At 37.9% G+C, this 15,623-nt stretch overlaps 1 protein-coding gene across 1 annotated transcript in view; it reads right to left on the bottom strand.

Annotated features, from left to right (window-relative positions):
- Positions 1 to 856: 856 nt before the first annotated feature.
- LOC145416777 (flotillin-1-like) overlaps positions 857 to 15,623 on the bottom strand; it is a 39,508-nt gene continuing 24,741 nt past the window's right edge. The window contains exons 9-12 of the mRNA XM_080285697.1: positions 14,293 to 14,398; positions 11,526 to 11,630; positions 10,089 to 10,268; positions 857 to 6,325 (exon numbers count right to left, since the gene is read on the bottom strand). Coding sequence (XP_080141823.1) covers positions 10,089 to 10,268; positions 11,526 to 11,630; positions 14,293 to 14,398 — 391 coding nt within the window. The 3' untranslated portion in view covers positions 857 to 6,325. The remainder of the gene's footprint in view (positions 6,326 to 10,088; positions 10,269 to 11,525; positions 11,631 to 14,292; positions 14,399 to 15,623) is intronic.

Raw genomic sequence — 15,623 nt, 5'->3', positions numbered from 1 at the left:
AAAAAAAAAAAAATATGGAGGAGTATTATGGAAAATAAATACTGTATGATAATTACGAAGCTGTCGAAATTACAGTTCCAGGATTTTGGAGGGGTGGGGATGAGGGAGGGGAGTTACAAAGTATGTTTCAGTGGCACTGACTTGTTTCTATTCCACATGCTACTAAATTTTCAATTACATCTCTAAAATATTTTAAGGCACATTTAAGATACCTTAGACACGAAGATACTGCACCTCTGACATTTCTAAGAAACCTCACAGGCACTTCTTGGACACATCTAAGATATCAATGTGACACACCTATGACACCTGTATAGTAAAGCACTTCGAAGACAAAGCCAACTTCCTAAGACACTTAAGACTTTTTCACCTTCCTGCCCAACCTCTTTGGGTCAATTTTATAATTCTTGGAATATGGAGGTGCTGTACTTTAATCTTTTTTTCCCCTACACCAACAAAGTATTCATAAAAATTTTAGAGATATGTATATACCCTATAGGATTAAGGTGTCTGGCTATACACAGAGTTACTGCCCTAACTTTGGCTACAGTTGTGGTCAAGTCCCCTCCCTAAGATAACTGCATAAGGTTCATTTAATACTGTACAGTAAACACCTACAGTCTAATAATGTATTCGTCACTTTATTCACACTACCTCCAAGTAATTTTGTGTATGTATTAAGAGAGACTTTTTTGAACTACTGAGTTGGATATAACCACTCAACCCTTTAAGTTTGAGAGGGCTTTTATAAACTGAATACTGTAATTGCATATGCTTTGGTGGCAACAAGAATAAAATATTGAAGTATCTGATCTAATTATAATTAACCAAATTCATTAACTTCTTCAACCCATTTATTTTTTCTCAAGTGGTTTATTCCTGCTATGTTGTTATTTTTATTCAGCTTAGTGGTGACATTTCAAACTGGAAGGGTTTGATACAGCTTTCATTTACCCTTCCATCACTAAAGGTCCTAAAGTTAAACAACGCAGTTATCAAACTAAAATGAAAATTACATCATAGCAGTGACAGCCCAAGGAACCAACACAAATTCTGGAGTTTCAAGTAAGTACTGGCATGACTCATAGTTTCTGCTCACCCTCTACACCTCTCCTTAACTGAAGTTAAGTCATACAGTAGTTAGGTTCTCACAAAGAGAATGTTATTAGCTTGAAGCTTTCTCAGACTGCAGAAGTACCATAGCACTGTCATTATAAACTGTTCCTTATGTAACCTAGCAAAGCTTTGACCTACCACCTTAACAGTGGGGGTAGGGGGGGGGAGAATCTTCAGTCAGCGTGAAACCCTCCCTACAACTTCTCTCCAGTAAAGGATAGGGGTAGCGGTGGGGATAAAACCACATTTCATGACTGTACGTCCTAGTGGTGATGTCCTAAAGCAGGAAAGTTTCAAGGAAAATCTAACCTTACACAACCCATATGAGAGAACTGCAGGTGCTATGTTCTAATCTTTTTTCCCACGTATCAGTTTTATGCATATAATCTTAACTCTTATCTAAGAATCAATAAACATCATCTTCCAGGTCTTTATTCATCATATATATATTTTACCTGTGTACATATTTCCCCGCCTTCATATTGTATTCATTTTTGGTCCACATCTATTTATATTTTTATTCTAACTGTTCTTTCATAATTTCTCCCTTATATACCATATCCCTCCCTCACTTCCATTTTTTTTTTTTTTTTTTTTTAAATCTCTCTCTCTCTCTATTGTCTTTTCTTCCTTTCTGTAAAGAGATCCCCCTCTCCTTTTTCCTCCATTAATTTTTTTGGATTCACAGCATCACAACATTAGAAACTATGACACTGACCATACATGATATTCTGATTTTACTTGACTTATAACCCTAATTTGGCTACACTATATTTAAGGATGATAATGATGATGATGACAATGACATCGAAAACGATTACCCTGACAACAATGGTGGTGATAATCATGATGATGATAACAGATGCATAATATACGGTATCAGATATAAATTTGTGGGGGGTTGGGGAAATCAAACTTTAACAGTATGTAAATCTTTCTTAAACATTCTAAGAAACCAAACATGACAACAATTAACAGAATTTGTTCAAGGGTCAATGCAAACTAAAATAAAGCATAGCCATTTTTTCTATGAGAAACATATCTGCTCACTTTGCTAAACCTCTTGCTACCCGTCTTACATTTAAAAACTTACCATACAAACTGAATTACAGTAGTTACCGGTACATTTTACGAGAAGGCAATGAAGTTTAGATGCCAAAAAATTAGTACCATACTCCACTGGACCAATAATACTGAAAATGACACTAAAAAATAAAGAACAATTCAGGATAATGCAAAATTTGCCCTACAGTATAAATGCATTAACATCCAAGTCTCTCTCTCTCTCTCTCAAACTTTATAAAAATAAACAAACTACAAAGCCTCTCAAAACATTACAAAACTTACTAACTAATGCTCTTTACTACAAGCTCCTTAATGATACTTTGGAGGAAGACAAAGGACAACACTTCAGCAATCAGGCTACAATTAACCCTTCCAGTATGACCATACACGTATGTTCTTCCTACTAACGGATGCTTTTATTCCACCTGGGAGTCTTCTTGTAGTGAATGGGGTAGAAACTGTAAAAATGGCAGCAGCCACTCCCATAATATTTCCTTCAGGAGGGAGGGGGCCAAGGCTAGGCTACCATAATTAAGAACACTTGTGTTGTAGGAAGATTGTCTGTTCCAGACAGCATTTTCCATGACAGAAAAATACCTGGACACTTCCTTGATTCAAACCACTGCATGTATTGCACAGCCATCTCCAAGGAGTTCCATATCACATGACCAATAGATGGTAGAAACAATCTCTATTTATCCCTTCACTACTATGACATCATCTTTATCAGATCCTTCCCAGTCAAAAAGAATTTTTGCTCAAGAAAGGCCTGTCATAGTGAATGTGTTATTATTATCATCCTTATTTAGGATAAAGTAGCGTGGCAGTGTGAGCAATAGGATGAATATAATTGTTGTTGGACGTCTACACTGGAGGTGATCAACCAAGCTATTTTGTTAAATAATAACAAACTGTACATTACAAATAACCAAGGAAATTAATAAATTCAGAAGTCCTTCCAACATTTTTCAACACCTTCACCCCTTCAATCTGATGATGTACTTTTAGAATTCTTGCTATCTACAGATGATTCTGTACAACTCAGGAGAGACTTTTTGAACAGAAGAGGTCAGATATAGCCTTCACAAACCCCTTCACCACTGAACAAGAGCTCTACTCTAAGAAGAATAAAGTAGTCTGGAGGTAGCAAGAATAAAATAAGGTACAGTATAGTACAATACTGTACTGTAATATGTTACTAGACTGAAGGAGATAAAAAATGCACAAATGAAATAACAAAATCACTGCTTACTCCTGCATCAGTTCTCTACACCTAATGGCAAGTACCACAGTCAATTTTCATTTAAGACACTACTGATCACTAAAGCTGTCACTGACACATTTTTCTTTTTACATGCTTTCACATGATACATTCCTTAATCCTATAACATACTGTTAACAAAATATAAGAAGTACCAAACAGGAACTCTGCCTATTTCAGTACTGTCTGTCAATAAATTTATGGCATTACATCTATTCTAGAATACCTGTATACATAACCTTTGCAAGATTAACAGTTTACTTCTCAAAGTGGACTAAGAGACCTTTGATCTCTCATCTCTGATGTATCTCCAAATTAAGCTTTTAGTGTAGTACTGCAGCATCACATCATCCTTTAATCCTTTTGCCTTCTAAGGACACCAAGTTATTTCACTCAGGATTCCACAAGATGACTTCATTTTGCTCTGGGAAGATTCTAATGGTCAGAGAGATCAACACTATTCAGTTAACATTTGGAATACTCCAATTTTCGTCACCTGAATAAAATAGTTTGAATTTTTATGGAATAAAATACCCAACTGCATGCAAGGCACTGACAGGATTAACTGATATCACTACAAAGGTAGTTCTTTATATAAGCAGGAGATGTGTTCCAAAATATCACAGAGTTTCCTATAAACTGGTACTGTGATGTAAATGGGGAGACATTGGCAAATTATCATGACAGTTACCAATGGATATTAAGCAACTTTATTGGAATTTCTACTGTGTATTTAACGCAGTTAAAATAGAGGGGGGGGTGGAGAACTTAAAATGAGAACTTGCTCTTGCTTTCAGAACTAATTAAATAGAAATGTTATACTGACATGGAAATTGTGTTTATAGGCCAAAACTGTTGTATCTTCTCAATAAAAGCAATTTCCATATATGGGTGTAACTTTTCCATCTACCCTTATTACTGCTGTACACTGCATTCAAGTTAGCCCCTTCAATCCACTCCTGTGACAAATTTTTCATTTTTTCTTGCTATCACCTAACAGTTTTATTCAACAAGGGAAAGCTCTTTACTACTGAAGGGGTTAATGAAGACTATATCTAACCTCTCCAATATTAAAAAGTCTCTCCCAGGTCAGACATACTGTCTGGAGATAGTAAGACCAAATCCAGGCAAGCATGCACACTGGATCCTTTATAAACAAACGAATGAACAAACAAAAATGCTAAAGTACGCTGTTGGACTGAGGGAGTTAACACACTAGCTGGTCAACATTTCATCACATATGGCAAGGTAGTTTCTAAATGGTCATAATCTCAACTCCTACTCCAAATTTAAAAATATTGGTTTGGCTACAACAGTAATTAAAGACAATTCACTAAAAAATAACAAATAACAGAGTAGAATTAGCTTCTATATATCTCAGCACTAAATCGTCCTCAAATATATCTCTGCAAAACAAATATTTCTACGGCATGCTCAGAAAACAGGTTCAACTGTCCACAATACACTCTCAACTTTAGGCCAGGTAGGTGTACTGTACAACTGTGGACAACTGAACCTACCACTCTTCCAATGTTAAGCTGGTGGTACTTACACTGTACAATCATTATCTGGGCATAATTACAGAAATACTGAAAAATTTATAAATATATCAATCACTTGGAAGCACCAGTTCATAAGAAGTTCATTCACAGATCTTACATTTCACTACACCAAAATAACCAAATAAACCCAACCAAACTGTGTTAGTGAAGTAGTTTCATTTGTCAGCAACTGCACATGCCATATCTACTGTACAGTACTGTACTGGGTTTTCTTTAATATCCCTTATACTCCAATAATGTATTCCAGTACTTACTGTAGTTTAGTTTTGCTAGTTCTATTCAATTTCATTCAACTTAGGGAAGGCTACTCATACTGAATGGGTTAATAAAGGCTACATCTAACCCCTACAACTTGAAAAGTCTCTCCAAGGTCAAATAAACGTGTCCTGTGATTGCAACAATAAGGAAAATGGTTTATCAACATAATCAACTGGATAACTCTCTCATGCTTTACCTAACACTACCACATTCTGTTTGAGCAAGATGAGCTATATACCAGTACTTGGCAAAATGAGCGATGAAGCCAATGAAAGAAACAAGGTCCGAAATAGTTTGACAATAACCTGATACCTCACATGATGTACAAGGGTGTGATGATGGTGTTTAAGACACAGGGTGAAGAGACCATCAGGAAAAACTTATTCTTTTTAACTAAATGACTAGTGTCAACAAGATACCTATGGTATGGTACGGTTCTACTTATCTGTTTGCTAGATGGACATACATTGTAATCTCTACCTGTACTTCAAAAAATAGTTATTTTACTTTATCAGCAAGTGGGTTGGTTGAAGGTTAGTGGCCCTCCCAGTAAAACAACTAACTCAAAGACAAATTGCCACCCCTTTCAGGATCATGGTGTCTGGCTATAGACAGATAAAATACATAGACTTTTTTTTAATGTAAAATTAATTATATCAGGCTTATGGACCAATATGGCTTCAAAATGAATCATTATGGCTATTAAAAAAAAAACAATCTATACCCTGAATAAGAAAAGAACAAGAGATTCTGCATACTAATAACATTTTCATGGTTAACTTACATTACTTATGAGATGCTCTTTAAAGAAAACCAACAGCAATCTGTGCAAAGATCAAGTTATAAAATGAGAACAGATTCTTCCTTTAAAAAATAACATTCTCACCGCAAAATTAAGTTAAGAGATTCCCAATATAAATTTATATAGTACTACTTTGTGCAAAAAGGGATACAGTTTCTTCCTTAAAATTACTAAAACTCTTAACCTGAAGTTGTAGATTTTCATACCTGCACTTAGTTCCTCTCCCTCTCCTTTCCTCTGATCACACACTGAGCATTGGATCTGTTGGTCAAAGCAGAAATTGATAATGAACATTAACACTTTTAAGCTTGATTTAGTCCCTTCAATCCATTTATTCTTTGGATAATTTCTGCTGCCACCTGATAATTTTATTCAGCTAATAGAAAGACAGTGATAGGGAATAGGTAAGGGAGCATGGAAGTAAAAAAAAAATCGTTGCATGATGGTATTGTAACACCAACTCTAACGTATGGGAGTGAAGCTTGGACCTTGTTGGAAGGACACAAGTCAAGAGTGAGGCCAACAGAAAAGAGTTATTTGATAGGAGCATGTGAGTTACATGGAGAGACAGACTGACAAATAAGGATATGATGAAGCATTGTGGTGTGGATGTGGATGTGAAAGAAAGCATTAGAAGAAATACACTGAGGTGGTTTGGCTATGTGGAGAGCATGAGACTAACAAGGAGAGTGTATGTCAGTGAGGTGGAGGGGGGTAGAGGATGGAGAGCGAGAGATTAACCTGGTGAGTGCATGTGCATGAGGTGGAGGGGGAGGCCGAGGATGAGATGGAGGGATGGAGTGCAGAGGTGTATGAGAGAGAGGGGGGGTGAGTGGAGGGGAGGGCTGTGATATGGTGGGGGACAGGGCAACATAGAGGAGATTTGTTTGTAGCCACCCCTTACATGACTGAGGCGTCTGGCAATAAACAGATAGATGGGAAAGACATTTGGTTGTGAAATATTAATGACAAAAGTTTCTAATCTATTCACCACAAAAACTCTCGCTGAAGCTTAACAAAAGTGACCAGTCATCAAGAATAAATAAAAAATAAAATTGTGGACTGACTGGGTTATGGTAATTTCATAAACTTGTTATACTCCAGGAATCAAAAACCCTATTTAATAAGTCCTTTTCATTCCAGTTAACAAGGCCACTATACTCCTGACAAGGTAATATAGGAGGAGGAGGAAGTGGAGGAGAATTCTCCTATGTTATGCCCCTCAGTTTGCCATGCCCTAATAACTGTACTTGGACAAATCAAACTCTACATGAAACCATCCTTTCCCACCTAAAGATAAATTAAAATATTAAAAAGGTTTACCATTAACCTTCCTAATAAAATAACAAATTAAGCACACTCAGAGAGCACATACCTCTGCTAATGCCTATACCAGACAACTCAGATCACCACAAAAATTTAATCAACTCTTATTTGGTCCATGACCCACATTTCCACAAACATTCACTGACATACAGCAATAACTTTTTGAGATATCCTGTGAACAAACAAACAAAAATGTCCTGAAATGGAACTCAAACTCTGATCACCACCAAAATTTAATCTACTCTTCCTTGGCCCAAACCCACATTTCCACAAACTTTCATTGAAATCCAACAATAACTTGCTGACAGAGGTAAACATTACAGTCATAAAGTGGCCTAATACTAATATTCACAAAAATAATCTCCTTAAGACTCGTCTGTCATATTCTCAACCATAACTAGGATGTTGGATGAAATATTGATCTTGAAGGGGTTTGATAAAATAGTTTGGTGACAGAAATATTATAACACAAAAGACACAACCATACTGTATGATTACTAAAGCTACTTCAATCATTTCCTGTGGCACCCCATGGGATACATAGGGTCTCAAATAACTCTCTCCACCAAAATCTGTCTCTTGCGATCTCCTTCAGGCCCAACCAACACTCCTCTCCTGCTTATCTTTTCATTTTCCTCAACCAAGTATCCCTCGGCCTACCTCTGCCTCTTCTCCTCTAGCTGTCCACTCTGGCACATCCCGTATTAATCTGTCTTCTTTCCTATATATGTGCCCCAGCCATTTCCAGTGAGAGAGCCTCACATATTCATCAACTGATTCCACTCTTGTAATATCACATCCTGTATTAATCTGTCTTCTTTTCTATAATATATATTACGTGCCCCAGCCATTTCCAGTGAGACAGTCTCACATATTCCACTCTTATAATATCACTTACTCTTTCATTAGTAACTCTGTCCTGCCACTTTACCTCAAGAATCCTTCTCAGCATTTTAATCTCAAATGCTAGTACTTTCTGATCTGTTGCAACTGTACTGTGCTGAGACACATGCCCATAAATTAAAACTGGCCTAATCATGGACTTGTAATTTTTTACTTTAGTATGTCCTGAAAGCATATTATTATTCCATACAGATTTCAACATTCTAACAGCCCACCATGCCTGTCTAATCCTGTCCTCAATTTCATTGTTTAAAGATCTGTTAGATGAAATAATCGTTCCCAAATATTTAAAATTTTCAACAATCTTCACGTTATTCCCAATAACACATTTGATTTGGTTCTCCACATTCATATTAATAATTTCAGTCTTTCCACAATTTATTGCCAATCACACTTTTTCTCCTTCCTCCATCAGACAATCAAGCACCCTCTGCATCTCATAAATACGTCCTCAAATCAGTACAGTATTATCAGCATAGTCCAAATCCATCGACCTCTTATTTTCTTTCCAGGCAATTCCTGCACCTGTTCTCCTTACAACCTTTCTAATAACTTAATCCATAACCAAAACAAACAGCAAAGGTGAAAGAACTCCTCCTTGAATCACTCCTGACCTACTTCAAATGGACCACTCAAAGAACCACCCACCATTACTTTACAAAACGTACCTTCATGCAGGCTTCTAATAATACTTAAACTTTTCTGGTATACCACAGAACCTCATAATTTTCAACACAGCGTCATGTGAAACACTGTAAAACGCCCTTTCAAAATCTACAAAGCACAAACTAAGTGGCATTTTCATCTCATCAGCTTGCTGCATTACATGTCTTACAATAAAAAACTGATTATATATCTACCCTTTCTGAATCCAGCTTGTTCTTCTCCTGAAATTTCATCAATTACTGACCTCAATTCTGTTCAACAAGATTTTGGAAAAGACTTTTGCAGCTACAGGTGTCAAAGTTATTCCCCTCCAATTTCCATGCACACTTAAATCTCCCTTTTTTGGTATTTTAATAATTACTCCATTTTCTCACTCTTCTGAAATTCCACCATTATCCCATGCCACATTAAAAAGTTTTAAAAAAGCACTGATCAACTCATCATTAAGAATTTCAGGAAATATTCCATCCTGTCCTGGGGCCTTAAAATTCTTTAATTCCATTACAGATTTTGCTACCTCTTCTACGGTATAAAGGAGCGTTGTGGTGTGGATGTGGATGTGATAGGCAGCGTTATGAGGAACACACTGAGGTGGTTTGGCCATGTGGAGAGGATGCAGGGTGAAAGACTGACGAAGAGAGTGTATGTGAGTGAGGTGGAGGGGGGAAGAGGGAGGGGGAGGCCGAGGATGAGATGGAGGGATGGGGTGGAGAGGTATATGAGAAAGGGGGGTGTGAGTTGGGAGCAGGGCAGTGAAATGGCGGGGGACACGGCGACTTGGAGGCGATTTGTTTGTGGCCACCCCAAACGGGATTGAGGCGTCTGGCAACAGATAGATAGAGATTCTACGGTACTTACTAAGATACTTACTAACCAATTTAACCTACGATACATACTAACCTATTTGAGGCGTCTGGCAACAGATAGATAGAGATTCTACGGTACTTACTAAGATACTTACTAACCAATTTAACCTACGATACATACTAACCTATTTAGTGCTGATCTCTACAGACGACATCACTATATTGTATAAGTTACTACAGACACTTGATACCAACCTATTTAACACTGATCTCCATAAAAGTTGACCATACCGTATAGGTTACTAAAAAGACTCAATACCAACCTATTTAACACTGATCTCCTTGAGGCTGATCCCTGTCATATTCTTCACCATAACTGGGACGCTGGATGAAATGTCAATCACCTCCTGAGCTAGTTTCTGAGCCCCTATTGGCGAGTCTCCTGAAGACACCATCTTCACACTCTTTGCCTGTGACAATGCAGTTCCCACCTCTGCCACCATCTGTAGACAAGGTACAAGAATAAGGTGGAAATAATGTCACAATACACCACCATCATCATGCTTTTTCCACATGAAGATGGAAACTAACAACAAGAAAATCCCAAAAATACATTATCACCATTTCCATTATTCTGACCCTGTCACTCATCCAATGATGGAGTGAAAGTAGGATTCAGCAACAAGGAAAATGAATGCAGTTTGAAGGTGGGAGAACTATCAACAATACATCCACCTAGTGGTTATAAGAATACAGAAAAAATAAACTGATAATAAAAATATTACCGAGTAAGAGCAGCTGAGACTAGCCTACTGTACGGCAGTACATTCATGGATATATGACCAGCACACACCTCTTGATGGAGTTACCTAAACAAATACCTCCAGTCACCTACTGAATATCAATCCCATGGGCAATGGCAAAACCATCCTACTGACTAGGATAATCTGATCACTAGACCAATGGGTGCAAGATGGAGATCTTGAGGGCACTTTGAAAAGCCTACAACCTTGAATGTGCACTCTGTTCTGCTTGCAGTTTTTGACACACCCTATTAAATGGCTTCAAGGAACAAACAGAGAGATAAAGTAAAAATCTCTTCCAAACAAGAGTCAGCCAAACTGTAGAATTCCAAAGCATACTTAACATTAACATGGTTTGTACAGTACAGCCATGTAAACACATTCAGTGTGTTGACCCCTATGGCTGCATATTGATGTGTAAAAATTAATTAACAGAGGCTATAAATAAATTTCTTTACTACAGATGTTTAAACAAGAAAGCTGCTCGAGTGAAGAACTATGTACTTTGAACTCATTGGTTATTTAGCTTCTATTCTTCCACTGTTCTCACTCTTCTGCCAACCTCTTCCTCTCACTTCAGCTTTGAACTATCGCTCTGTTACGTAAGGTACCCATGCAATGCCTGGTGTAAAAAGATTACGTCATTCTATAACTACTTAAGATTTTCAACTATACAACATATATTACATTTTATCTTTGTTCCCCTCTCTATGAAGTGCTCCATTAATCTTCCCACTTACAAAATCCATGAACAGAAAAAGCCCAACCACTCAAGGGGTTTCTAGGGAAGGACACAAAATGTAATACAATGATGAATATAACTGTATATGATTTTATGGCAAAAGCAACAGGTACGCTAACATAACACAAAAAGAAATATGAAGAACGCAGAAAGAGACACTAGACAAATATTACATGCCGACTGAAAGACAGAGGCCAACAGACAATTGTAATTACCCTAGGCATGGCATGGAGGTACATGCTGAGGACGGCTGCATTCTCATACTCCTTGAATGCCTCTGCCTTGTACCGCATCTTGGCTGCTTCTGCCTCAGCTTTGGCCTGAGGGAAAGTAACTAAATCAAGATACAGAAGTCTACACCCTTGGTGAGCATGGAACGGTATTCATTTTATATACGGTATTTTTTTTCCTGTCCTTGTGTTGCAGCTCTAATATTTGTTTTTTCACCTGAAAATTCACCACTACCTTGAAATGATCTACCTTTAATGTATTTCACAATTTTCTGTCTTCAGTCTACTGAAGATAATGAGGTAATAAATATAATGATGGTTGACAATTTTCTCTCAAAACTGCCAGTCTTAAAAACATACATTCATACATCATCTAATCTTCTGTTACCCCATGAGCTGTGTAGCAGCCTGGGGCTAGGAAAGTTGGTCCTGACATTTAAGATGAAAGTGACCGGCCTCACTCACCCGAGTGGCATTATGTGAGCAATAAACCCCAACAACCCCTTGGATATAAACCTACACAGGCTCAATCAAATTGGAACACCTTAACTACCCAATAAACCACCAGGTGCCATAAGCTGGTTACATGGTTACCACCCAGCATAATAAATGGTTTCCTGACATACAGGAAACCATTTGGCTTGTCACTCAGTGTAAAATCACCTGTAGACAAATGAAAGAGCAAAGAAGGGAGAAGAGAAAGAAGAGGATGGAAGGAAGTGAGGATACAGCAGTCACCCGACAGCAGCACTACACTGAGTGATTGGATGGTAAGCGCCCCCACAGTATTTAAAATAAATTTTAAAAATGTCCACTCGCTCTCAGAGCAGGAAACAAAAACATGACAGTCAGTACCTACGGTAAGCAGTACTGCATCAGAAATGTAGCCCTTATTAAGCCTTATGCTCATCCATCACAGTACCATCCTTTGAGCAAAGGAAAGCTTTGTGGTGCTCCTTAAATGACTACCCATAGGCAAATTGCTTCTTGCACATGACTATGTCATTATCATCATCACCATCATCATCATCCAATCCAGCGTTGCCCCATGAGGACCACAGGAGCCTGGGGCAAGGCAAGTTAGTCTTGACATTTAAGATGAGAATAACCTGCCCCACTCATCCCTAAGTGGCCGTACGTGAGCAATAAGCCCCAACCACTCCTTGGGTATAAACCTGCACCACCTCAATCTGATTTGAACGCCTTAAATGCTTACTAAACCACCAGGTGCCATAATTTGGTTATGATTACTGTATCATCATTTATCATCTGCACTCATGATGATATGTACTGTATTGTAATTGTGTACTGTTTACCTTGAATATTGTGCCTAGTAATCATTAGTAAAGTATTTGTATTGTGCAAAGGACAGGTCTTAACTGTGCTAGGTGTATGGGATTCGGTTGGCTGTCTGTATTTTAGTGTTCAGTATGTGTTTGGTGTTCGCATTATGTTTGGGTACACTATTGAAATAAGATATTGATGTAATGTGTAATATCATTTACTATTAGTTGTGTATTGATTTATTATTGTAATTATGGTAAGAAAGAAAGATTTGTAAATCAGTGCACATCTGGCTAGCATTTGTTTGTGATCTGCTTCCTGGCCACTCAGTGCTCATTCTCAGGTCAATTCCATATAGGCAGTAGTGACTGACGGTGCCTGGTGAAGCTCCGGACATACGAGTAGATTGTGGCACTATCGGTGGGTTATAATACTTGACAGAGTTTTTAGTTGTCATGGTAGAGTGTGCTTGATATTTGATACAATATTTTTACTATTTATTATTATGCAAGGATACTTCAGGTATGACTAATATAATTCAAATTTCAGTACTCATGCAGCCAGCTAGGTTTTCGTTACTACCATATGGTCCATCAGGAGCCATGGAGGGTCATGGTGTAAGTGAATATTGATTTAGTACCTATATTATTGTTATATAGTGAACATAGAACTAGATCTATATACTTTGGAGATGTATATAACATATAATTCAGAAATTCATTTATACTGTTGGTGGTAGACTTGCTGTTTAATGCTTGCTAGTGGACTGTACGTTTATATGAATAACTCGTAATATCAGCTCAAGGCAGTTAAAGAATTTTAGAATATCTGAAACACTGAAACTGTATTTATTATAATATGTTATTCCAGGTTGAAACTATGTGAATAAATGTTGCAACTACCCTTTCGTTTCCTGTTGGACCTAACAATTACCACCCAGTGTAGTAAATGGTTTCCTGGTGTACAGGAAACCATTTGGCTTGTCACTCAGTGTAGAGTCACCCATAGACAGAAGGAAGATAAAAAAAAAGCAAAGAAAGACAGAAGAGGATGGAAAGAAAGAAGGAATGGAGGAAAAGGCAGCCACCTGAAAGGAGCACTAAATCAAGTGAGAGGATGGTGAGCACCCCCACTGGTGCTGTCAAAGAAAGAGAATATGAAGAAAACTGTTATGAGTATGATACATGTTAATTAGACCCCTGATGGTGCTTTACTAATGAAGTAGTTTGATTTCATTAAATGTACTTTTTGATGATGATGATGATGATGATGATGATGACAAAAATTATGAAAGACAAAGAACAGCTAATACTGTACTGATAAAAGATAATGAAGAAAATGATCAAGATGATGATGATGATAAAAATTATGAAAGATAAAAAACAGCAAATGCCAACAGTGATAACTAAGACATTTATATCAATAAGAGGACAATGCTGTTGCTGCTGCTGTTTGTATGTGGTCTCACCTGAACAGCAAAGGCCTCAGCCTCACCCTTGAGTCGGACAGCTTCTGCGTTTGCCTCAGCCTCCAGCACGGTCTTCTGTCGCTCAGCTTTGGCAAGTGTCTCCAATCTGGGGGTGTCATGGACATCAAGAATGGCTACACAGCACAACAAGTCTTGTTTTTTTTTTTTTTTTTTTTTTTTTTTTTTTAAATCGAGTCCACAGTAATTTACAATACCCTACCTATTTAAGCTGGCAATCATCTCCATTCTAGGGGCTTCATGAATGCCAACAGTGACTTTACAACACCATACTATATGTCCCTGCTATATGCTCTTTTTTTAAAAGCCATTTTTTTATTCAAATACATGGTTATTGCTGTTGTTGTTGAGAAATCCTAGCCTCTCTTGCAGAGCAGACCCATCAACTACAGGGAAGTGACCACCCATGCAGGGCAACCCAGTGTAGTGAGCCAATGTTCCCCTGCAGTAGACAGTGCCTTGTCACAGCATGGCACAGGGAGGAGTGTAGAGCTTTGGATCCCGGAAAGATGCCATATTTGCACCTCTTCACCCAGTAAATTGGGGCAACACAGCAGGTTCCACATCACCCTATGATTTGATTACAGTATATGGTTACCACCCAGCATGGTACACGATTTCCTAGGTTACTGGGAACCAACAAGTTTGTCACTCAGTGTAGAGCCATCAGAAATGGAAACATGAATAATAAAAACTGACAAGGAAGATATAAGAAGTAGGAAGGGAGTGGGACAGGTGCTAAAAATAATTATAAAGGAGAAGGGTTCTGTTGATACTGTACCATCACTGGATTTTGAAAGTCATCATTCACCATCTCACTACAGAAAATCCTTGATATACGATGAACTGGCATTCGATTAATTGTTTGTACAATGACGAAAAAATTAAGGTCTTTTTTCAATACCTATCTATCTATCTATAGCCAGGAGCCCTAATCCCATAAGAAGTGGCCACAGACAAATCACCTCCAAGCTGCCGTGTCCCCTGCCATTTCAATACCATCCCCACAACTTACACCCCCCTCTCTCATATAACTTTCCACTCCACCCCTCCATATTATTCTCAGTCTCCCCCTCCCTTCCCTGTCTTCCACCTCACTTACATACACTCTCCTTGTTAATCTCTCCATCCTCTCCACATGCCCAAACCACCTCAATGTATTTCTCCTAACACTTTCTATCACTGCCACATGGCAAAACTGCCTCAAAGTATTTCTCCTAATGCCTCTTATTACATACAAAACCACACCAAAATGCATCAGTTCCTCATCTGTCAGTCTGTCACTCCATGTAACTCCACATGCTCCTCTCAAG

The sequence above is a fragment of the Coenobita brevimanus genome, chromosome 107 (assembly GCF_032717465.1).
Source record: "Coenobita brevimanus isolate Jiangsu-jjx chromosome 107, ASM3271746v2, whole genome shotgun sequence".
Taxonomy (NCBI): domain Eukaryota; kingdom Metazoa; phylum Arthropoda; class Malacostraca; order Decapoda; family Coenobitidae; genus Coenobita; species Coenobita brevimanus.
Note: the sequence above shows the minus strand (reverse complement) of the source record. Positions and strands in the feature narration are given on the sequence as shown.